The sequence below is a fragment of the Haemaphysalis longicornis genome, unplaced genomic scaffold (assembly GCF_048455015.1).
Source record: "Haemaphysalis longicornis isolate Haplotype H1 unplaced genomic scaffold, Haemaphysalis longicornis Haplotype H1 scaffold_10, whole genome shotgun sequence".
Taxonomy (NCBI): Eukaryota; Metazoa; Arthropoda; class Arachnida; order Ixodida; family Ixodidae; genus Haemaphysalis; species Haemaphysalis longicornis.
This window is the reverse complement of record NW_027526204.1, coordinates 123946416-123972426: the sequence shown is the minus strand read 5'-3', so window position 1 is coordinate 123972426 and position 26011 is coordinate 123946416. Positions and strand designations below refer to the sequence as shown.

General features: G+C 46.8%; 1 protein-coding gene across 1 annotated transcript in view; it reads left to right on the top strand.

The window, feature by feature from the left end:
• The window catches only part of LOC144159233 (cyclic GMP-AMP synthase-like receptor), a 56704-nt gene that overhangs the window by 21899 nt on the left and 8794 nt on the right, over positions 1-26011 (top strand). The window contains exons 5-8 of the mRNA XM_077690597.1: positions 2338-2496; positions 11048-11182; positions 20502-20630; positions 24998-25398. Coding sequence (XP_077546723.1) covers positions 2338-2496; positions 11048-11182; positions 20502-20630; positions 24998-25398 — 824 coding nt within the window. The remainder of the gene's footprint in view (positions 1-2337; positions 2497-11047; positions 11183-20501; positions 20631-24997; positions 25399-26011) is intronic.

Below are 26011 nucleotides of genomic sequence, written 5' to 3'. Positions count from 1 at the left end.
TTGTGGGGCCAACTTTTAGACGAGAGCTCTTCGCAACCAAGGCCAGAAAGCTTGCGTGTTTTTTATGTTGTGGGAAGAAAAGGCACGAAAGACTGGTTCTTGGGCTTGCATCAAGATTAGGCTATAACGAGCTCTGCTCTATTGTAAAATTGGGAATGTGCAGTCAGGCCCCTCCGAGAGACACATACCAACTTGCTGTTAAGCTTAGAACTATGATTTTCGCCCCCCCCCCCCCCCCACCCCCTCTCTCTCTCTCCCTCTCTCTCTCTCTCTCTCTCTCTCTCTCTATCTATCTCTCTCTCTCTCTCTCTCTCTCTTTTAAGCGGTCGGGACTGTCATTACAGCAGTGAGGCTGTGGACAGCCTCTACACTTTGTGAGACTAGGAGTTACTTTGGGTTGCTCGCCTCGTGAGAGGAGTGTGAATCGGATTTTGGGCCCCCAAGGAGCTGTTCCTTATTTCCGGACTTTGTGTCACCCCTAGTGTTTGAGGTCCATGTACTGCCGCTTTCCTGTACTCCTGAACTCTATTGCCATGGTGATAAGCTGAAGCGCCGTCAGTTTAGAACCATGAGTGCCGTCAGAGAGAGCCACTTCATGACCCTTTGAGCTGGGTTGGAGTTCGCAGACAATAGCAGGATTCTCAAGCGCAGCGCTTGAGAATCCTTAGCTTTGTTGGAATGATGGAATATTTTATTTTGACACAGGTAGACCCCCCTTCCCTTGTGTTCATGAACAGACATAAGGGGATGACAATGGCAGGAGGTATTAATTTATGTTCCTCGCCATCCGAGACTGTTTATTAAGAGCATTTGCAGAGCTCGAAAAAGTTCAAAATGGCATGTTTTTTTGTAAAGCTCTCTCACTATTACTGCGGGTGGCACTAAACTTGACCACTTTCAAAGGGTGGAGTTGTTCCACAGAGGTTTTTCTTAAGGCCATTTTTCGAAGTGTCAAATAGCAAATGCTGTATTTACTCGCGTAATCCTCGCACTCGCGTAATCCTCGCACCCCTAATGTGAACCACCAAAACTTGAATTTTTTGGTTCCTCGCATAATCCTCGCACCCCCAACTTTGCAGCGGCGAAAGTTGCCTGCTCGCGAAACCCGCATGGTGCACGTGCTCTCCAACGCGCGCCCTCCCCCGCCGCCTCTCCATTCGGCTTAGAGCGCTGTGTATCCAAGGCCATCCAGGCGCCCTAACAACCTGCATGGCTACTCCCTAACAGGCGCCCTAACACGCTACTCGCACTGCACTTGAGCCAGTTTCGCGCATGTTTCGCGTGCGCGCAACTAGACGGTGTTCGCGCAGCCCGCTGTGTCGTCGTGTCGCCGTCGTGATCCCGCCGTTGAGCGGCAGCAGTCAGTGAGTCACTCGCGTCAGTGGTGGATAGCTCGCTGCCGTTTTGAGAACTTTTTGATCTAATTGTTTTGTGCTTGGTGCCGCTTTGCCATGGGGAGGAACGCCAGCTACACTGCCGCTTTCAAATTGAAAGCGAAAGAGTACGCGATCGAACACTGCAACCGTGCCGCAGGCAGGCACTTCGGCGTCACCGACTTCAACTTGCGTTACTGGAGTAGGGCACGCACATACGACGACGAGATAGGGCGCGCGCCAGAAAGCAATGGCGGCAATTTATGATCGCTGATCGACGGGAGCCTGTTTACGTTGTAAATAATAAAATAAAAAGAAATAGCTGCTGTTGGCAACACTGAGCTTACCTATACAAAAAACGACCGCTACATTTAGCGGGACTGGCATAAGGCAAATTGGCAACACTGTGCACCGGATTTTTTTTTCCCCGCATAATTCTCGCACCCCTAACTTTACATTGACTTTTCCGAAAAAAGTGCGAGGATTATGAGAGTAAATACGGTGTTTTGCGTGTGAGCAGAGCAGTAGTAGAACAGTTTGGTACACGTTCTCCCCTGCACCCTTGAAAATGCCTTGACAGGGCCTTGAAAGTTCTTGAATATTCTTGTATTTGAATCCTGTACGAACTGTGATATTGTATGGAAACGCTGGATGTAATTGTGTGACATTTAATGGGATAGTGACCATGGCATTGCATAAGCTCATTCCATACTTGTTTGCCCGATTTGCGAGTGAAAAGAAGCCACGGCGTACAACTTCGCTTCGAGTGAATTTTGTGGCAGTGTTCATTGCTTGCAATTTCAACCGCCACTGCAAAAGGCTGTCGTGGGCAGCCGAAATGCTCTTTGCCGCTGGAGTGCGTTCAGCTCAAGCCCATAGCAGCACTATTACTGAAATGTATGTTAACATGAGTGACGTCTGTATTCCGCCAGACAAGCAAGGCTTTGCTGCTTTCTCTGTGCAGCTAAAGTTCAGTGTGGCAGGTCCGGCCATCACTCTGCACGTTTCCCTGGCCAATGGAGACAAGTTCGACGTAGACTTAGTTCCCGTCTTCGAGTGGACCTACACGCAGCTCCCCGAGGGATTTCGTCTTCCCAAGTGGGCTCGCAAGTACCGCTCTGAGGTATGTTATACCTGTGACACACGGCAACGCTAGATCTCCTTTAAACTAGACCCCTTTCGCCACGCCAAAAGACATTTTGTGGAAAGGAGTGCCGCTCCTGACACACAGCAACCCCCGATCTCGTTTACGTAGTTGCTGTAACTGACACACCAATAAAGTGGAGCTAGCAGTTCTGTAGAAAAAGCATGCACGATAATAAAAATAAAGTGCGGCTAACAGACCTTCTGTATTATTTTAGATAGGAGCTGTGCGTTTTGTTGTTTAGAAAGAATAAATGGGTAATTTCACATATTTGTATTAAACAGCAACGATGGAGTGCTTTTTTTAGCCTATGTTCCGTACCTAATCTGGCAACAGTGGGCAGATGTTTACAGAAACACATTACGATTGGACTTGTTCGGTGCAATTTATTTCATTGCAGTTTTAGCAATTTATGAAAGTATTATGAAATCACATTTGGTTTCACTAAGTTCTGGGAAGCTTATGATTTGCAAGCGCCTGCTTATGAGGCTGCGCCGCTAGCTGCTCCTTTTCGTGCGGGAAAGGAGATAGGCGAATACCCCTTACGGGAAATGCCCGGTTCGGTGAAGGAGATTCTCCTTTGTCGTGTGTCACCGAGTTGAACGCCGTTTCGGTAGCAGTCCTTCTCTGCAAAGGCCTTTTAGGCGCCCGTGTGTCAGGGGTATTACCCCAGTTGCACCAGTTTGCCTGCTTAGTAAGGTCGAAGGTTGGGCTCGTTGGTTCAAGGTGATCGCGACTACAGCACGGTAAAGCGGACACAAGACTAGAGGGGACATGTGCAGTGTAGTCGTGATCATGCCTGCTACATGTAGCCGCAAAATTGCAGTGCTCGACGTCCAATAACCAGATGGAATCTGTTCTTTGGCGAGTTTGCATGCGACGAAAAAGATGACCATGCGCATGACAGGACGTTTTGCTATTGTCGTTCACTTGCATTACTTTTGGGGGAAAGCTAATCTTCGGCTAAAAAGGTTTATTACAGTTACGATAATGAAAGTTGGAAGGATTACCGTACTTACCTGATTCTAACGCACGCTTTTTTGCCGTAAAAAATAGGCCGAAAAATCGCATGCGCGTTAGAATCGGATACGAAACCGAAACTGCTGAAACAGCTGAAATTTCGTCCCACCCATCGCCATCGACATCTCAAGATGACGCCAAAGCTTCTAGCAGCAATTTTTCAGACCTAGGCGCCTAGGCTTTTCTGTTGATGTTCACACAAATCGTAAAATTGCTGCACTTGCGTGCTTGATAACAGCAATGGCAGCAGTGGCAACGAAGGTGCGCCGCTTCCACGTCTTACGAGCGGCTCCCACGCGTTCACAATGAGCGGTTGGGTGAAGCGTGCGCGTCTGGAGAAGCTCGCGGGATGGGCGTGCAAGGCGTGGGCCATGATCCCATCGACCATGGTTGAGAACGTTCGTTCAGAAGTGTGGCATCATGAACGCGCTTGACAGCACCGATGACGAGACGTTGCAGTCAGCGGAAGGCGACAAGGAGCTATCGGAGAGCAACGAGGAGTGAGATGAGTGAGGTTACTTCGGGAAATAAATTGCCCGTTTCTCTCGCATTCGTTTTTCTTGCCCACAAAGTTGCGTGCGTGTTACAATCGGAGGTGCAAGTTTTTTTGGTTTTTTGCCTTGGAAATCGGGTGCGCGTTAGAATCGGGTAAGTACGGTATGTAGTTTCTCATTTTGATTGCAGATAAGAATCTTGGTGTGGTGTGAAATGGATGTTTTCGGCTGTATCCAGATGTCTAGATTGAACTTTGGGATAGCTTTTGCACAAAAAAAGAACTGCTGGGAAGATGCAGCTGAACATAGTGGCTGTGCACGAACCAAGTGTGCGATAGGGCTGATGTAATCTTCTATCTGTGCCAAAGCCAAAGTTACGTCTATTTGGGTTTGAAGCTTGAAAAGTGGAAACCAGTACATTTGGTTGTGTTTTTGGGCCTAAATTTCAAACGGCTGTAAATTCCCAATATACAGGTAGATAGATTGAGGAGGTATGGCTTCTGGTCGACGCACAGCTGCTGGCTATCCATGGCCCCACTCATTGGAGTCAGCTTCTCACTAGGTCTTTGAATGATGTTGCTTTGCTTGAGTGAGTCACGCATAAGCATGCCTGCCAACTCTCCCGATTTACCCGGGAGACTCGCGATTTCTTACCTATTCTCCCGATTGTACGGGCGCAGCCATAAATCTCCCGATAAACGGCCCCAACCCCCATCTCGAAAACAAAGAACTGCAGTATGCAGCGCCGCCACATTGCGATTGCCATCACGAGCTGCGTAGCTAGCCGAAGCCGGATGGGAATCCAAGCCGTTTGTGTGCACGGAGTGTACAAGCCTAATTTTGTTCACATGTGGTCGGGGCAATGCGTTGAGGACTGAACGTAGTAACATTCTGCTTTTCACAGCTCTCTTGACATCGTGGCGTCGTTGAAATCCAAGAAGTATTTACAATGTTTCTTGAAGTGTTATACTTCAGAATTCCAATGTTTCATACCGTCCAGGAAAGGTGAACAGTTCGGATTTTGCACGACTTGCGCATGCGACGTGAGCGTGGCCCACGGCGGTAAAGGAGACTTAAAACTGCATTTGGCGACTACTAAGTACCAAAACTTCCTTCGTGCTGCTGAGAAGCAGAGGACTGTGACAAGGTTCGCACAGGTCCTTGAAAACCTTGAAAACACTTGAATTTAGAGGTGTAAATTTCCAGGCCTAGAAAGAGTTGGAATTTTTAAAGGGTCCTTGAAAACCATTGATTTTTCTGGAGAGAACCAATGGCCGTATCTTTACACAATAATTTAAAGTGTTTGTTGTGAATTTTAGGTGTTAAAAATGTAAAGAAACATTGTAACAATCAAGTTTCAGTGTATTGCGTGAAATTACGAGTTGTGGGCTCTCATTATTACGAGGTAACATTGGGAGCAGCACTTCTGAATACTGTTCATATCAGGATACAATCCCGGGAAAGCCAGCTTCTGTTCTCTATCTTGCATGTTCCATCTAGTATGTGGACGGCCTTTCATTGCATGTTTGCTGTGCCTCATACGCTTCATCTCCGTTTTCTTTTACGTGCATGGTAAATGGTGGACGTGTACATAGTTAATCCTGCCTTGTAGCAACACTTGCTGAGTTAATTTCAGCTGATACTCTTGTTGACAAAGCAGGGGATGCAGGCAACATTAACTAAGTTTTGAAATCAAACAGCCTCAGCAAAATACCTAGAAAAGGAAAAGCCTCTAAATATAAACTATGAAAAAAAAAGCTGGGGGAGCATTCATGTACCCATAGCGCCTATCTCAATGTGCATTAATGTTCTTAGGTATTAGGTAATATCAAAATTTTGCATTTTGTTGAAAAAGTTATAAATAATCCCAGATAAAACATAACATGGGGACCTTGAAAATGTGTTTTCTGGTCCTTGAAAGTCCTTGAAAACCCTTGAATTTTTGCTTTTGAAGCCCGTACGAACCCTGGTGTGAGCAACTTATTTGGCAACAGCAATGAAGATACAGTCAAACCCGTTTATAGCGAACTGCAATATGCACCGCGATTAGTTCGATATATCCAATAGTTCGATATAGCCGAACCCGCCTATAACGAGCTTATTGTTACGAGTTAGCAATCCGCGGGAGCCCCCCGCCCCCTCCCCAACTCCGCCATCCGCGTATGCAGAAACGAACACAGTACAGTAGCCATTACCATACCAAAATAATCCATTTATTGCAAGTATCAAAGCTACTTTCCGCCTTAACTGCCCACTTTGCAAAAACAAAACGGTGATTTTTGTTTTCGCTTTCGTTTTGGTGGCTTCAACTAGCTTAGCATTCTCTACACGAAACATTGTTTGCACCAGTTCGAGTCTGCGTCCTCAAAGATCTAAGAAGCATTGGCGGAGCACATTGACTGCCGAAAACGCTTCATTATAAGCGTCGGACGGATTTCACTCGCGACATCCTCGGGACTGTTGGCGAGCTCTTCCCACAGTTCACCGATGCTGCTGTCTTGGTCCGGACTCGCTGACTGGGCGGGTTCCGTCGCGAGTCCCGCGCATCGGAAACAGTCACGTCGCTCCGTGCGAGGCGCGATGTCTCAGTCACGGCTCTTGCTCCGTGGTCACGGCCAATCCACATCTCAATAGCCACTCCGAGATCATGCATTTTGGCGGTCATTCTAGGCGCCCAGAGTTCGATATATCAGATGTGAACTTCGTTATAAGGAATATGTTTCCCATGTATTTCCGTAACTGAATTATTTTTGTTCAATATATAGCATAATTCGCTCTATCCGGGTTCATTATAGCCGGGTTTGACTGTAGTGTTGTGCGTGCGTCGCGAGTCCCGCGCATCGGAAACAGTTACGGAAAGTATTGGGAGTCACGTCGCTCCGTGCGAGGCGCAATGTCTCAGTCACGGCTCTTGCTCCGTGGTCGCGGCCAATCCACATCTCAATAGCCGCTCCGAGATCATGCATTTTGGCGGCCATTCTAGCCCAGAGTTCGATATATCGGATGTGAACTTCGTTATAAGGAATATGTTTCCCATGTATTTCCGTAACTGAATTATTTTTGTTCGATATATAGCATAATTCGCTCTATCCGGGTTCGTTATAGCCGGGTTTGACTGTAGTGTTGTGCGTGCGGAGTGCCTTTTCACTGGATTTCTTATCGAGCACAATTTGCACAAAGCGTTCCCCAAATTGCCATAGATATCTCACGTCTAGCAATTGCATTTCTTAGCTTGTGCTTGTTCACCCGGCGTAAAAAAGTGCTTCCTGCAGCCTAGTTTTACGTTGTATGGTAAAAGTTTTAGTTGGTTTTATTTTCTTGGTACCTATATTAACTTCGCTGATTCTTCTCCCGCCTTCAATTGGCCTTCCTACTGGCATACTGGTCAGTGGAGTGACCTGGACTTGGAGCACTTGGAGCTTGATACAGTGAACAAACTAAAGAAAGGCACATTCTTCCACTCACAAGCGTGTCGTGGCTTAGTTTCAACTGAGCGAATGAATTGCGACGACCCACCGGCGGACTAAACGCAGGGCCGACTGACTCTGTGGGAAGGTTGGCGAGCCGTGCAGTAGCGCAGTCAAGCCAAGCCATTTCCTCCTGACGTCACACGAAAACGCCACAGAAAATGGGCGAGGATGCAGAGAGGAGGACAGGATTGTCGAATTGATTTTTCTACTAAATGAATTTGTGTAAACGCACCCAGAGTGGTCGGAACATGGCCTAGGAACTCCGGACTACAATTTGCGCTAGTAATCCCGCAATGTTTACAAATCACTTCAGTGTCCCTTGAGGCACTCAGCTTGTCGTGACAGAACCGGATGAACTGTCCATACTGTAATGTTATCGGCGTACATGAAGAAATACAAGTCTTGTATAGTGGAAAAGTGGCAAGCAAGCAGCAACAAGACAATGTTAAAAAGTAGCGGAGGCAGAACAGAGCCTTGTGGTATGCCGCGTACTGGTGTAAACGAGCCGAAACTTCTGCCATTGATGCGTGTAGAAAATGACTGGTGTTGAAGAAAGTGTCGGATAAAGTTGCGGACTTCTTCTGGGAGGCAAAGATATGTCCATGGCTAAAACAGTCCTCACACGACAAGAAAGGCCTCCCACAAAAATCATAGATGACAGTAGAACACACTGTTGGGCAAGTTGGTGCATATTTGGTAAAACTTAGAGCACAATTCAAGGACGACAGAAAGACAACAAACACACTTTTTTTTTTTCTCAGCGAGGTCAACTGTTGAGTACAATATCTTGGGATGTACTAGTCAGATTTGCATCCTTCTTGCTGCATTTGAAAGCTTATGAACTGAACAGTGCAATGAAGCCACAACAAATATAGGATTCGTTTTTCTGGCACAATTTTTTATGCAGTTCGTTTTGCGAATACATTGGTAGTTTAAGATCTGAAATTTATTAAGTTTGCAGCAATTACAGAAACAATGCTAAAATTACTGCTGTGGTATAGTTGCACTCTCTGGTCCTTCTAGAGCTCAAAGGGGTAGAAAGTAGTAGGGTATTTTATAGGTTGATAAAAAAATTGACTGAAACTTCATTCGACATAACATGTTGCACAACTCTGAACTTACACCTTGTTGACGAAAACTTTCTGTATATTTATGCTCAGGATGTTAACATACACTTCGTCTGTAAATCTCAAGCACACAGTTAAAAAAATAACAAAAATGCCCTCAAGGCCAGTGGAGACACGGATGAGCCAGGAAAGCTCCAAAGGTGGGGGCGAACCGCCTCGAATTTGAGCGTCTCCGGTGATGCGGAGGGCGTTCAGTCACTGCGTATGCTTCTGCTAGTGAACGTTACGATTCTGAGCAATGCTGACAGGCTTATCATGTCCTCTCTACAGCCGACAACGTTGCCGATTCAGAGACATCGAGAAGCCCAACCAACAATAACGTCAGATGCCAAGCATGTTGTTGCACAGAACCGAAACTGCTTTGAATTCTAATCTTGGGCATCATTCAATCTCATCGCAACTCGAATATGCATCGCTGCTGTTGCTGCCGCCACAGATGTCACCTGATATTTTTTTCTTCTTTCAGGCTTTATATATTAAAGGGACACTGAAGTGATTTGTAAACAATGCGGGATTACGAGCGCCAATTGTAGTCCGGAGTCTCTAGGCCCTGTTTCGACCACTCTGAGCGCGTTTACGCGAATTTATTTGGTAGAAAAATCAATTCAGAAATGCTGTCCTCCTCTCTGCACTCTCGCCCATTTTGTTTGGTGTTTTTGTGTGACGTCAGCAGGAGAGGAGCTGGCAATTGGCTGCACTACTGCACGGCTCGCCGACCTTCCGTGACCGAGTCAGTCGGCCCAACGTTTAGTCCGCCGGCCGCCGACGGGTAATGGCAATTAGCTCGATCAGTTGAAACTAAGCCACAACACGTTTGTGAATGGAAGAATTTCTTTACTTCGTTAGTTTGTACTCTGTATCTAGCTCCAAGTCAAGGTCGCTTCACACAAGCGCTGCACAAGCGCACATGCGACGCTTCGCTGACTGGTACGCCAGAAGGAAAATATAAGGCCTCTTGAAGGGGTAGAAGAGTCAGCGAAGTCAATATAGGTACTAAGGAAATAAAATCAACTGATATTTTTACCGTACAGCGTAAACTAGGGTGCGGGAAGCACTTTTTTGCGCTGGGCGAACAGAACATGCACAGCGGTCAGCAGCACGACTACGCATCTGCGAACGCTTTTCCGTCTAAGAAATGCAATTGCTAGTCGTGAGCTATTGTGGAAACTCGGGGGACGCTTACTGCACGAGCGCACTACAACAAATAGTCACGTAAGCTGCGTGAAATACTAAAACTAAATAAAAGTGTAAACTGGTTATACATTATATACATTATATTTCTACTGTCGGCAGCGCCTTCGCCCGTGGCCGTGTGGTTTGGAGCGTTAGGTTTATCATCGCAAGTGTTTTGCCCGTCACAAGTTCGAATCCCCGCGGGTACAATCTTTTTTTTTTTTTTTTTTTTTTTTTTTTTTTTTTTTTTAATGTAACTTTTTCATTTTTCGCCGATGTTTTCTATACTGAGTTCACCTTGTTTTGGGCCGCAACCTTCACTGCTTCACGAACTAGTCCGCAGAACTGGCGCGCTAGCGAGTTCTCGTTGGCGTGCTGTTGCCATAAGCACCGACTGCTTGCGGGCAGTGGGCACAGGCCAGAATCAACAGACCCTTGGCCTGGTGCAAACACGCTTTTTACGATACAGGCATGAGTGAGGCAAGCTCCAAATATGGGGGAAAAGCGCATGCATTTGTGCGTCTGCGGGTACGCGGAGGGCGTTCATGCACTGCGTAGGCATCGGCTAGTGAATGCTACGATTCCAAGCCGTCCTGGGAGGCTTATCTTATGCATTTTACAGCCGACAACATGGCAGAAGCGTGGTACTACGATTACTGGAATATTGAGAATGCCCATCCAACGACGCCATCGGATGTCGAACATGTTGTTTTACAGAACCGAAACCGAAACTTGTTTGATGGCTAACCTTGGGCATCGTCCAATCACGGTGCCCCCTCCTCCCAACGTCACAGCTTAGTTGGTGCGGCCGCCGCAAACTGCGCATGGTAGTTTTTCTTCTTTCGCGCTTTGTAAAATAATTACCAATTTGTCAACCGTATAAACGATGAGCCAGTCTACGCAGTGCAAGCAAAAACGGGAGCTTGACAAATTCACTTCAGTGTCCCTTTAAATACTGCTTTAAGACTGGATAAATGTTGCAAAATGTTTAATTGAGCCAGTCTATGCAATGCAAACAAATAAAGAAGTTTGACAAATTCACGTCCGTGTCCCTATAAATCAGTTGGCAAGGCTGTGCAGGTCAGGCCATCTTTGTGAGGTGAAGCATGTGTAAGCAGGCTGTGTTCTAGAGTTCACTATGAAAACCAAACCTCAGCAGCACCTAGAACAGGAGCCAGAAATGGGTGCAGCTTGAGTCGAGCACATTGGTAGGTTTCTGCAAAGCACCATTTTTTTTGTGTTGCAGATGGACAAATGGAAGATAGTTCCTAAAGGGAATGTAGACAATGACTGCGCATGGCGTATACACTCCCCGGCCATTGAGGATAGGCTGATAAAGAGCGTGGGCGGGTGCGCAAAGCCCACCATTCGTCTGCTCAAGGTGAGAATCCTTTGTCTTCAGCCATATGGTCTGTGCAGGCTTGTTCTGAGTGCACATTAAAAGGGCCACGAAGCCAGTTTGGATAGTTCGAAAGGCTGCCTTTCAAAAACAACTCTCGTCCCTACATTTGACTCAAACACCCCGCAGGGGGCATCTGCTAAAGCAGATGTTTGCGTGTACTGTGCGACACCACGGACCCCGAGCACCCACGTTTAGCCGTGCGTGGCAGCGCCGTGACCGGGGAAAAGAGGGTCCTGGTGGTTGAGCCGACGCCGAGTGCTTGGACCTTTAAGGCCCCTTGGCGGAGGCAACACACCACTTTGGCCTCCGCTTCCCGTAGACGGCACCTCCGGTCTGACCCGCCCGGGGGGAATCGGCAGTCGCCTTTTCCTGTCCTTCCCTTCACCTTTCGCTTTCCTGTCTCCTTTCTAACAACTTTCCTGTCGTCTCATTCTTTCTCAGTTTCCCTTTTTCCTGGCGGCTAGGGTTAACCTTGTGTGGCGGACGACCCTGAGTTCAGCCATATTAGGTTATAGTCGTGGTGTACAGCTGGCGTGGGCAGGACTTGCTCGCGAGTTCCTGTCCCGTCCCCTTGTTGGGCTCCATGGTGGGCGGCTGGCACCATGGCCGAACAGATTTTTCATTTTATGGCTTCTTTTTTTTCGCACAACTGATCCCTCTCGTAAAAGAGGGGGCACCGACGTAACTGCTAAGTTTTTCACGAAGAACGTTACGAACTTCCCACGCTTCCACGTGGTTCACAGCAACGATGAAGAGAAAACTGCCCGACTTGTCTCACCATTTCTTGTCGCAAAAACCCTAACTGCCACCATTGGCGAAGGCTACAAAGTAAAAAAACTAGCTAATGGAGACCTCCTACTCGAACTGCTCTACAAACACCAGTGTGACAAACTGCCAGGACTAACATCTTTTGGTGAGATCCCTATAACTATAAGCGAACACAGGTCACTCAACACGGTCCGCGGAGTCATATCCGATGACGACCTAAAGTACGTGTCTGAGGAGGAACTTCTCGAAGGTCTGAAAGAACAGAACGTCACAAATTTGTATAGAATCAAAATCAGAAGAGAAAACAAAGAAATCCAGACTAAACACATGGTCCTTACCTTCGCATCCAGCATACTTCCAGAATCCGTAGAGGTAGGATACACAAAAATGAAACTGAGACCGTATATTCCAAATCCTCGCCGATGCTACAAGTGCCAACGATACGGTCATGGCTCGCTAAGCTGCCGGGGCCAAGACACCTGCGCCAAATGTGCCTCCAATGAACACCTTACTGAGAACTGTGAATCCAAACAACAACTGTGTGTGAACTGCAAGGGCAACCACGCAGCATACTCTCGTGTTTGCCCAGCGTGGAAAAAAGAAAAAGAGATCATCACGCTGAAAGTGACTGAAAACCTTACATTTCGTGAAGCACGGAGGCGACTGACACCAGCGCATACCCGATCCTACTCCGTTGTGGTGCAACAGGGCGCGGCATCACAGCTGTCTTCGGCGCCTGCTGAAGCCACACAGAGTGAGGCTGAAGCAAGGCCCCCCGCGCCCCCGGTGGAAGCAGCTAGTGCTGCTCCACCACCCCCAAAGCGGGCTGCACGGACCCCTGGTTTGGCAGTCCCGAAGACCTCTGCCCACACGGCTAGGTCCAACACTTCAACACCCGTGCATTCTGCACGAACCTCCAGCGTCTCGGAGGAGACAATGGACACAACTGAGGGAGGTTCTCGGCCGTCTACTTCGGTGGTGCGGCGGAACTCCCTTGAAAATGGAAAGAAAGGCAAAAACCGTATCACGGGACCGAAAACGTAGTTTTCACCTGATACAAAAATAACATGGCATTCCTAGTCCAATGGAATTGTAGAGGACTTTTAAATAATTTAAATGACGTGAAAGAAATATTCGCGACTCATTCACCTGCAGTCTTGTGCGTTCAAGAAACAAACTTGGGTCCTAAACATAAGAACATACTGAAAGGATACCAGGTCTTTCGTTGTGACCGAGAGCAGGCGAATAGGCTCTCTGGTGGTGTCGCCATAATTGTGCAAAATGGTATTGCAGCTAAAGAACATAAACTGAAAACTAGGCTAGAAGCAGTAGCTGCCACCATGCTTGTATTCAAAACAATCACAGTCTGCTGTGTGTACTTGGAACCACAACTCACGGTAACACTGCTTGATTTAGAAGACTTAGTAAATCAGTTACCAGAACCGTTCCTAATAGTAGGTGATTTTAATGCCCACTCATCCTTTTGGGGAAGTGAAAAAACTGATGTAAGAGGCCAGATTTTAGAAGATTTGATTTTGACCAATAATGTCTGCTTAATGAATACTGGTAAGCCTACATACTGCTCCCCAAGCTCAGGAAAGATGAGCTGCTTAGATTTATCCTTTAGTTCACCATCTGTTTTTAGCGATTTTAAATGGGATATCATAAACAACCCATATGGGAGCGATCATCTACCTGTACTCATTAGCGTAACATCTTCACCAACTATTATCCCGACGAAACCACGCAGGTGGAAACTTCAGTTTGCCGACTGGGGACTTTTTGCTTCGGAAGCAAATTTAGACCAAGTTTTTTCAGACACTCTTAGTATTGACGAATTGAATGAAGTGTTTACATCCCGCATTGTTAATGCTGCACGCATAGCTATCCCACAGTCCACGGGAGTGGTGAGGCAGAACCACAAAGTATGGTGGACTCAAGAATGTAAGGAGGCAAAAAAGCAGCAAAATAAAGCATGGGGAGTCTTTAGAAGGTACCCAACCCAGGAAAATTTAATAAATTTTAAAAAGGTAAGAGCTAAAGCAAGGTACATTCGCCGAAAAGCTGAGAGAGCCTCATGGCAAAATTATGTCTCGTCCATAAACAGCTCCGTAACATCAAAGAAGGTATGGGAGCAAATTCATAAGCTAAACGGGACGTACTCCCCCTACACACTTCCCCTTTTAACAGCACCAGATGTGCAAACAAGCATAGAAGAACAGGCAGATATACTGGGTGAACACTTTGCCAAAGTATCAAGTTCCGCACACTACACACAAGCTTTCCTAAAGTATAAAAACACAGCTGAGAAACAACGACTGCCAACATTTGGTGGCACAAACGAAACGTACAACAGTTTAATTACACTCCAAGAATTAAAGAGAGCTCTTTTGGCTGGTAAGCAGACCGCCCCCGGGCCAGATGATATACATTACGAAATGCTCGCTCATCTGTCTGGTCCTGCTGTAGAAGCACTCCTGAAGTTTTTTAACAAAATTTGGGTATCGGGAAAAATGCCGGGAGCTTGGAAAAAAGCTTTTATTGTAGCATTCTTAAAACCCGGAAAGCCGCCAACCTCCCCTAGTAGTTATAGACCAATAGCCCTTACGAGCTGTCTGGCCAAAACTTTTGAACTAGTTGTGAATACCAGGTTAAATTTTGTCCTACAATCAAATGAACTTATAGACATTCACCAGTGCGGCTTCAAAAAAGCATGCTCAACAACTGACCATCTTGTCCGCCTTGAAAATGCCGTACGAGAAGCATTTATACACAAACAACACTGTCTTGCTGTCTTTTTTGATCTCGAGAAGGCCTATGACACTACATGGAGGTTTGGAATAATGCGGGATTTAGTAGAATTAGGCATACGTGGAAGAATGCTGAACTGCCTGAATGATTTCTTGACAAATCGTTCATTTCAAGTGCGCCTGGGCTCAACCCTGTCGAGGAATTTCGTACAGGAGAACGGGGTCCCTCAGGGCTGTATTCTTAGCACAACATTGTTTGTTGTCAAAATGAACTCCATATCAAAAATAATTCCAAGGTCGATTATGTATTCTGTTTATGTTGATGACCTTCAAATAGCTTGCACATCGTCCAATGTAACAACATGCGAGAGACAAGTACAGTTGACCATAAATAAACTGACAACATGGGCAGACAGAAATGGTTTCCAGTTTTCACCACACAAAACAGTCGCCATTCTTTTCTCACTCAAACGAGGCCTACAGACAGACCCCACCCTACACCTTAAAGAAATAAATTTGCCCATACAAAATGAACACAAATTTCTCGGCGTAACATTTGACAAAAAACTCACTTTCCTGCCTCACATCAATATCTTGAAAAAGAAAGCATCCGGGGCTCTAAATGTACTTAAGGTTCTGTCTCGTAAACACTGGGGTTCCGACAGGTCATGCCTCCTACAAGTTTATCGCTCCGTTGTACGCTCTTGCTTAGACTATGGTTGCATTGTGTATGGCTCAGCAAGGCAGTCCTACTTAAAACGACTGGATCCCGTACATAATTTAGGTTTACGACTCTCGTCTGGTGCATATAGGACATCACCCATTAGCAGTCTTTATGTTGAAACCAATGAACCGCCACTTACATACAGAAGACTCATGCTCACGTGCTCATACATCCTAAAGATCCGTTCACTACCGAAACATCTGTGCTATCCCATAGTCACGAAATGCCCATCTAGGACACTGTTTAATAACAAACCCCAAGCTATTAGACCGTTGCTCCTTCGGTTTGAAGAGAAATGCCAAGAACTTGGTATGCTGGACACATTACCTGGGACTGCCCATAGAACAAAACAACTACCACCTTGGTATACATTCCCTGCTGTGTGCGATTTTACACTGACACACTTTCAAAAAAAGAAAACGCCGCGTGAACACATATTACAGGAGTTTTTGGCACTAAACGAAAAATACAAAGGCTACACCTCATTTTACACAGACGGTTCCAAAACAGCATGCTATGCTGGGAGTGCAATACAGTAGAATCTCGATGATACGAATCTCGCGGGACCGCGAAAAATATTCGTATCATCCGAAATTCGTATGAACCAACACAGACCAAAAAATTCAGCGCTGAAAAAAGTTTTCGTTTATTTCTTTTCTTACTTTCGCGTGAACATATACGTGATTTTTTCTGCTTTTTTTAAACCCCCACGTCACAAAGCAGTCCTTTCTGGCGCGCGTAACGCTTCGCCTAGCTTCGCGCTTGTCTCCTCACTCCCGGTGTCCAAGCTCGCTACACGCCGCAACAGTCAAGCGTGAACCGCATGGTGCGTTTTTGCACGCGATTCGCACGCCTCGGCTTTGCGCGCGCTGTATTTTCACGGCCACATTAACGATTTCGCGCCCGCGGTATCTCCTACCTCGGTCAGAAAAAGACACTGACGACTTGCGAAACGCTCGAGACAGCCCGCTGGCTCCGCCCGAGATGTTTAGGCTTAGCACTCCGGCAGATATTTTATGGGCGCTTTCACTAGCGGCGCGGATGGTGTTTTATAGTACCGTTTTCGCCAACGTTATCAGCTCCTTTACTGCACAAGAAACTTCGTGTCTGCCTTGAGCGGCATTTTAAAGAGCGGCTAGAAGCAGTCGCTCAAGCGGCCGTGCCACTTCGCGGCCGAAGCCGCCGCCATGTTGCCGCCGCCGGCCGCGCCGCGCGCAGCGTGCGAGAGGTTTCGCGGCGCGCATGGGGCGTGCGGGGCGCGTATTCGCGAGCAGAAAACAACAGCCCGGCCGTTTCTGGAGAAAAAAGAGTGACAAATGGGGAGAGAGAGCCGTCACTTGCTTGTTCGGCTTTCGGGCGCCTCGCCGGCTCGTTCGTATCATCCGCCGGGCCGCGCAGGTCCGTTCGTAACAGCCGAAATTTTTCCCATTGCAAACAATGCAACTTTGCCGGGACTTTTCAGAAATTCGTATCATCCCGAAATTCGTATCACCCAGAATCGTATCATCGAGATTCTACTGTAATACAAGGTAAATGGGAGAAGGTGATCAGACTACCTCAGTGCGCCTCGGTTTTCACAGCGGAGTCTTATGCAATTGCTGTTGCTGTGGAAAGAATAAGGAAGGAAAGCATTCCGAAAAGTGTTATCTACACAGACTCGCTCAGCGCTATCACAGCCCTACATTACAAAAATGCAGCTCAACCCATAATAGGAGACATAATACACAATTTAGTGACAGCAAAAACACAGGGACAGGAAATTAAGTTGTGCTGGGTTCCTAGCCATGTTGGGATCAATGGTAATGAGAGAGCCGATGCATGTGCTGCGCAGGCTGGTAGTAAAACAGTAACACAAGTACATATTCCTCATAGCGACTGTATGAAATTTATACGGAGTAAACTCAGAGAAACATGGCAGTCCTCATGGGATAACGAAACAGACAACAAACTTCACATAGTTAAACCCACTATAGTAGAGTGGGAATCAAGCAAACATGAGGAGCGCTACACAGAAGTCATTTTATGTCGTCTCCGCATCGGACATACACACCTGACACATAACTTCCTTCTAATGAAAGAAGATAAACCGAGATGTGAGGAATGCGACCAAGAGCTAACAGTAAACCACATGTTACTCTCATGTACGAAATTTGAAGTCCTGAGAAAAAAGCATTTTAGGCTGTTCTATGACGAACACATTCCATTTCACCCCAGTCTACTTTTAGGAGAAAACGCACTTGTTAAAATTTCCTCCGTTTTTAGTTTTATCAAGGAAGCAGGGATTCTAAGCAAGCTGTAAAGCTGTAACGTGATGTAATCGTTATTATCCACAAAATACACAAAACCTTCTGTTTGGCGCATGATAGCCTAAGTTGCTTATGTGCCATAAAACACAACACAACACAACACATTTGACTCAAACAATTGACTCAACGTAAGCCGTATAATGAAGAAAACAGAATCTGCTCGCGACTTGCGTGTCGCGTTGGAGTTGTGACGTATTGTGAGCTGCTCGCGCGAATGGCTAAAGCTGACAAAATCCAACGGAAAGTGTAAGCTTGCACAACAATCCGTTTGCTCAAAGTTAGTGCGCGTTCTTTTTATAATGGAGAGAATGGTCATTTGATTATGCTTCGTTAAAGGCCAACTGCACTCAAAGCTTCAACCTCTTGAAAACCTTATTTTCGTACTGTCTGCCTAAAACGACTCCAGGATACAAAATATTGCAGCTCAAATGCGCATATCTACGGTGCAAAAGGCGTCAAAAATCGTCGATTTTGAAGCAGAAATCGAGAAGAGCGCAGCCATTTCAAGTGACGTTGCAGCTGGCCCCCCCGGCGGCCGGCCTGCCAGAGGGTACCTGCGCACAACGTTTCCCCCTCGCAGCAGCCCTAGGAGAAAAACGCCCATCGCAGCTCGACCTGTTGTGGCTGGCCAAAGGAAACTGCACCCGACCGGCCGCATTGTCACTTCCGCTTTAAAGCTGTTTGCACATTTCGCCGGCAGGTGCAGCGTCACCTGCGACGGAGCTCTTTTGAATGTTTATAACTTATTAACAAGGCATTTCACAGGGCTACCAGATGCGTCCCAGTCGGTTTGGTGGTACGTACTGTACGTTCGCAGTAAATTTAGCTGAGGTGTAATTTGAGTGCAACTGGGCTTTAAAGGGCTATTGAAGGGCTTTTAAAATCAGGTAAAAATGATTTTTTTTTTTTTTTACAAGAAAATGCAGGAAGCTCACACATATGTGTAAGACATGAAGGTAGCGAAGCTATACGCAACCTTCATGACCATCATGACGGTTGGAGCCGATTTGCTTCTTCTTCGATGCCACAGTGACCTTTACTCCATCATTGTTGCTATAAGTGTGAGCTTCTTTCATTTTTTTGGAAATGGTAATCATTAGACATCACCTTGGAGGGGCGCATGCAATGGCGTGTCTTTCTCATTCTGAGCAAGCGTTGCCCCTATTACAGCAATTGCACGAGTTCTTCTTTCTTTCTTTTTTTTAATTTTTTTTTTCCTCTCTTTTTTTCTCTCTCTCTCTTAAGTGGGTATGCTTGGCTGGACAAATGTGTGCAGGGGATGCTGGGCGGTTGTCGTGAGGCACGCACACACAAGCTCTATACTCGGTGACAACTTACAAACGGCACCGGAAGTTGCCGCTGTGCCTTATCACCGTAGCCGGATGTTTCTTCGCGCGGCGCAAGTAGGGCGTTACTGGGAATATTTTGAACATGGCGTGAGCCGTTCCCATGATTTTTGGGACTTCGAGACAAGGCAGACGATATTGCGCATTCATAGCAAACCCCTTTCAAAACGCGCGCGCACTGACGTCACGGGTCCGGCGCTTTGGCGGAGTGATACACTACATGAGGTGGTGCCGTTCTTGAGTTGTAACCGAGTATAGGTATTTTCTCGGTTTCTTTAACTGCCGGGTGGTCGCTGTGAGGGCCGCACTTACGTGCACGTGCTCGGCAATTTCTTGGTATTTTTAACTGCGAACACGAAAAATTAAGATTTGCTAAACAGCTTCGCTGTTGAAAATTTGCTTAAGATGAACAGCTTTTGGCGTGACCACTACTGCTGGTGATTCTGGATTGCGAACATTGCAGTCTTAAGGGAGTGCGGCGTGCATTCAGATGACCAGAGGGGAACAGAAAACTAAAAGAGAACCACAGCACGAAGCGAATTCGCACCACGGAGGAAGGGAGGGCACGGAAGCGGAAAGACACGCAGATAAAGCTATCGCTTCTCCCACCCTTCAACCTGTGGAGCCAGTGGCAAAGCAAAGGAAAAAAGAGAGAGGGCAAGTTTTGTGCCTGCTGTGCTCTGGACGAGAGAGCCACAAAACTAGGAAGATAAAAGTAAAAAAAAAAAGTGATGATGGAGACTTTCTCTTCGCGAACGTAGCACCTCTGAAAAAGCGTGGTAGTGCAGGCTTGTTGGTACAAACTGAACATTTGAACGGCGCCTTGTCCTGTCACTCTTCTGTCCCGTTTAAGTGCTGTTCAAATGTGGCAGCTCTCCTGACCAATGCCGTTTCTCAGCGGGAGCATGTGAGTTTGCGTCGGTCCGCGTCACGTAACCGCCGGGAAAGTGAGAGGGTTCCTTCTCTGTCTCTGCTGCGTTGTCGCTTGAGGTAGCGAGTGTACGCTCTTTGTCGCCGCTTGATAAAACCAGGCAAGAGCACTTGATGGCAGTCTTCTATCAAGTTGCACACTCAGATAAATGATATTTTTGTCTTTCCTCCATTTGTAAGTCTACTTCATTCATCGTCTCGAAGCAAGGGGTTGCCGATTCTTTTTCTGGGGGAGGGGGCTTTTGATAAGGCAAACAAATTATGATGGTCCCTTCGAGTTCGTCTTAACAGGAGTTCACTGTACTTTCGTTAAATATTTCCCTAACCTTGTGTCCTTATCCCAGAGTCAGGTGAGGCGTATGTGTGAGCTAAGCATGGCAGTCTGTCGGCACAGGCCTGCTGCTTTCTTGCCCTTGATTGTCCCTTGGGAAGACCTGCCATATTGTATTAAAATGCGGGAGTGTTGTGTTTCAGGCGCTAATACAGGAGCGCAAGTGGAAACTGCCATCCTATGCCTGCAAGACTGTGGTCATGCGTCACATAGTGGCCAAACCCAGGAGGTCGGCCTGGGACAACAAGTACCAATTTACCCGGCTACTGGAGGTGCGTGTGGCATGGCCAGCATTGCATGTGTGCCTCTCTCTCTCTCTCTCTCTCTCTCTCTCTCTCTCTCTCTCTCTCTCTCTCTCTCTCTCTCTCTCTCTCTCTCTCTGCATATCAGGGAGAGCGAGTGAGGGAAGCTTTATTCCTCTTTGGACAAGGCCAACCTGTGACACCGAGGTCCCTTTGCAAAGTTGATCGAGAGAGACGCGGCTTCATCCTTGCTTTCCGTGATGGTGCAGGTTGGTGATATGTGTTGTCCATGGCTGTCGTCCATGGCTGTCGTCCATGGCGGATGCCCTCGTGCTGGCAACAGCCTTCCTTAGCCAGCCGGGAGGCGAGGTTATGGGGGGTTGTTATCTAGATGGAGGCACTGGACATGGACGATGTGTCTATGGCGACACTGGTCCATGTGCAGGTGTAGACACAATATGGGCCACAGTACGAAGCTAGCCAGATCCCATGTAGTAGACACGTCAGCTGAAAAAAAGAAACTTTCTACAGTTAAACCTCGATATAACAAAGTGGTGCTTGGAGGTGCTAGCTGTAAAATCGAGGTTTCGATTTTACAGTTCATTTTAACAGTTATTGAGGTTTCACAACCTTACCCATTGCACAGAAACAACTGCTCTCCACTTACCTCTCCATTTAGAGCGAACTTTGTACTAAAACTGGACGTGAAAATCGTGGGAATTAGTTTTCACACTTCGGCAGTGGAATTCCGTTAGCCGATGATAGTTCATGCGTCGTCACAAAACTGGTGCTTTTCCCACAAGGCCCTTTTTTTTTTTTTTTTTCCCACTATTGAACACCGCTGTATGGTAAATTGAACGCGCGTCCATGCCCCGCGAACCGTACTAGACCATACTGTTTTTTTTTATTTTGGTACGGTATGTCTCGCTGGATTTTTTAGAGGTTACACTTTTTTTCGTCTGTCGGTGTTAGGCTTAGGCGCGTCGTTCAGGGCTGTGATGGGCCGACAGTGGGCACGTACCTACAGACACTCGATCTGCAGTATGGGGCGTGATGCAACCACGACAGTCGAGATAAACCCAGTTGAGCGGAGTACTCGCAAGCCGCTTCACTGTGTGGAGCAGCACTTACGTACTCTCACTAAAACGGAAGGCTTGCATTAAATATCTTGCGGAAAAATTCTATTCAGCAATTAGTTTCATGCCCACTGAGCCCTAAAGAAATCGATTTCCGCACCATAGCTATCAAATGAACATGACTGAAACGAAGATGGCCATGTTCAAATGGAACAATTTATTGCCACCAGTACTCGTTCAGGCTAGCGTCACTAAATGAAGGCGTTTAGAGTATCGGCACTCTTTTCTCTCATTGTTATGTGCCGTCAGGATTTTCATTGGTCGGTGAACACCACGTGATATTTGTTTACCTATTGGCCTCTCTCTCTCTCTCTCTCTCTCTCTCTCTCTCTCTCTCTCTCTCTCTGCTGCGCGGACGCTAGAGCGACCGGTCACACTGTGCCCGTCACAACCGGCGGTGGTTTCGTTTGGAGAGATGGCAACACTGCAGCCAGAAACAAAATGGCCCCCAAACGCTTCCAGGTGAACGAACTGGCGGTACTCTTAAGCTTAGCTTATGTAGTGACGCTACTTCAGGCCATAGTAAAGAAGTCCGTGAGCAATGCTTGGCATTTCTTGACCAGTGGGGCATTACGGGACGTCGCATGCTGACAGCGCTAACAAGGCTTGCTGCATGTTTAGCGTCATGTTGATGATGACGCTGCTGCCTCAAGTACGGATTTTGACTGCATTTTTATGGTTCCAAGGAATTATACTTTCATCATTCAGAGGGTATGAAGTGACGCCAGGAAATTTTAAGGATAGTACGGGGTCGCATTTTATTGCGTGAGCGCATTAATAATAATCATTTCATCCTGATAAAATAAATACAGTATAACCCTGCTTGTGCATTTTTTAAGCGAAGCTTTTAGCCTCTTACTGATGATGTCCGTACGTGAAGACGCACTGCAGAAAAGCCAACTTTCTCTGACGACGACGATCATGGGCAAAGTGTAGGAAAATTAAAACGCTTTCCTGCGAAGCTTGGACACAGCTCCGCTAGGCCCCCTTCACTAAAAGTTGATGGGCAGCAGAGGGAGGGGGGGACGCAGGCATGCGAAGGCAGGAGGTACGTGGGCCTAACGTCATGTTCTGAGGTGAGGGTCAACAGATGTCACCCACAGCTCGACGTAAGTTGAGAATGACGTTGCCCTTCATGTCGTAAGGCTGTTAGCCGCAGGGCGTTAGGCCTAATGTCGCATTTTACGTTTAGGACGTTAGGCCTAACATCACAACTTGAGGTATACCCGAACGTTGGGCCTACAAAGTGCACACCCGAGAGTAGCTGTGGGTATCCTAAAGAAGTGGTGCATACCTGAAGAGTAGCACATACTCGCAGTGTGGGATTGGCCAATCAACGAATCCGTCACGAGAAAGCTTCGTGTTCAAACATCGTCGTCGTGGAGGGGTGCATTTCGTGGGACTGAAAAAAAAACGTAGTGGCCAGGAAACGTATGACACAAACACGTGGTTAGTACCAAAAAAAGATACATACTGTTAAATGTTATAAAGAGATGTAAGCCATGGATCAAACACGAAATAAATTTACTTGGAATTTTCAAGGTTTGAAAAACATCCCCGATACAAGGTTGGCACTTCTTCAGGGACTGTGGAATGACATTTCCCTTTTCCAATTGTCAGATCGCCTTGGGTTGGGGAAGTGGCTCACGTGCCTTCATATTACGACCAGTTCAATGGGATCCTAGAATTGAATTAGAAGTCAATTGTGGCAGCCCAAACACTTTCACAATACGTAGGTATTATTTCCCATGTTGGTTCCTTGCTGACGATTCGCAGAACGTAGAGTTTGTCTTTAAAGGGGCCATGCAGACAAAACACAAGTTTGGTTCATTGGAAAGATTGCCTCATTAGAATAACTGACAGCACTCTTAACGTAAACTTCGCTCAAATAAGCTACATAATTAGGAAGAAAGCGGATGGTCATGAGACGCACTAGCACATTTCCCGCAATAGCACCTATGATGTCATATGTGCCAGCTCTGCGATTGGCTGAGGCCAGCAAAAGCAAACGCAAATTAGGCAGGGCTTATAAGCTTGCCGAACGAGCAATTTGCGCTTACATTTTATAGCGGTAATAATAGTGGGTGAACAGTGGAAGTTATGAAACATAGAAGTACCGATGCGTACTGTTGTTGATACTGCTTGCACAGTGCTTTTTTCAGCTTTACAGCACCGCGGCGCTTTGGGGTTGTCTCAGACGACACTGGCCGATTGGCGTAAGCACGGTCTCTTATGTGACCATATTTGTCGAGCGAGCAGTATGTTTCACGAAACGATTACTTTCTACCTTAACAAAAACAAGCCAGTTAAAAATACGGTCAAAAGCAAAGCAAAGGCAGAAAACGGCGTGCCGCGGTATGGTGGCGCCATCTAGGTTGACTAACGGTAAACAAGGCTGCCCAGCACACTAGGTTTACCTTAACGACCTGCTCTTACGATGGCATTGCAGGCGTCATGAGAAAACACGATTTGGCAGGAGAATCAACATTTTACCTTAAATTGATTATTTATCAGTGAATAAAGCATCTTTTGCTTCCCGACAAGCACTGGGGGTACTACAAAACACAAAATCTTTCGAATAAGACAAACTTGTATTTTGTCTGCATGGCCTCTTTAAGCGAGAGAAATTTCCATTTTTTGACGCCATCAATGGCCGTGGTGAAGGCAAACAATATCTGGAACACAGTAAACTGTGTAGCAGAAAACACTGGGAATAACACATAAGGGCGTGGTCGCGAGTGCATGTTCCCGTGCATATAGGGGTAGCGAAAACTATGATGATGACAGTGATGATGATGCTTACAGTTTTTTCGCGCCTTCTTGTTTCTTGTATTTCAAAGGTGCGCCAACAGCGCTTGTTGGGGACTACACAGTTCAGTTTATCTATAAAATTTTCTGCGCCTTTTAATAGTTTCGCTTTATGTTTTCGTTATTTATGTCTTGTAATCGCAACGTATAAAGCAGGAATGTCGTGGTCGTACGGCATACAAGGTGGGATTGTAATACATGCTTGTTTATGGACATTTTGGTGAGACTACACTAAAACAGTGCAGGAGCCAAGAAGACATAATGGTGAGGAACAAACAAGCGGGGTTCTACTGTAACAATAAAACTTAAAGCAAGCAAGGTGAGGCAAGCTGCAACTTATGCAGCGAAATGTTCGCGATCACCTTGTCCAGTGTTTAGGATTACTTCTGAAGCGATTTATGCGAGTAAAGCTCACATCAGCGCTGCTCAGTGTGGCCTTGCGTTCACTCGCAGGTTCTAGAAAGATTGCGAAAGGAGCTGCTGGCCGGAGGACCAGGCATCCCCTACCTTCTTGTGAAGAAGATGAGTGTCATCCCAAATCTGAACAAACACACAAGAAGGGACATCGCAGGATTCCTTCGGAACACCATAGGCAGGCTGAACAAGGCTCCAAAGACTGCCCCGAAGATCTTCTTACCAAGTGACTCCTCGTCTGATAGCGATTCAACTTCGGACAGTGTCGTCCGTCTAGTGAAGAGAAACAAGCGAGGCCGCAAGAGGAAATGTGCGCCTGAAAGCTTTTCTGCGGGTGAAATGAAGGCTCCGCCTTGCAAAAGGCAAACCGTCGGCACCACCTCTGGCTCCCTGGATGGCAAGCCCGAGGGAATGGATGAAAACGCCGCATCCGCCCAAAGGTGTGTTGGTTTTGCCTGCCTATGGTTGGTCACCGTAGTTTCGAAAAATCCACAGGGATCACTTGGTGACTCACTTTTTTCTCCCAGTTTGTAATCGCGGAGAAAAGAAAAGGTTAGGAGAGGCCTTGACGTCGTGTTTCATGAAGCCGCTCCTGCCTTGTCGAGGCAGCCACTTCGCCCACCACCCTTCGTCATTCTAGTCTGCTGTGCCTCTCCTTCTCCACCGCTAACTTCCGCTCAAAGAGCAGCTGATAACGCACCGCAGGGCTTGTGAACGTGAGAGGAACCTGCTGACGCCACTAAATGTGTTGCAATTCAGCTATGCTCCTGATCTTTGCCACTAATTTTGTTTACTGACAAGGCCGCTGTAAGAGATTGTCAGTGGAATTTAGCCGAAGTTACTTGCTGGGGCTATAGAAACCAAACAACACTGACCACATGTGGTCTTGAAAATGGCTCAACTTTTTCTCTTTTCTGCTGTGCCTTGGGGATGCCAGAGGCCTCTCCCGAGTGCTCTTTCCTCTGTTTCTGGTGTACTCGCTCAGACATGCTCGAATTCTTTTCTGTAGTCAAACATCATCATGCTCAGTAGCAGTCATGCCCTCTTATCACT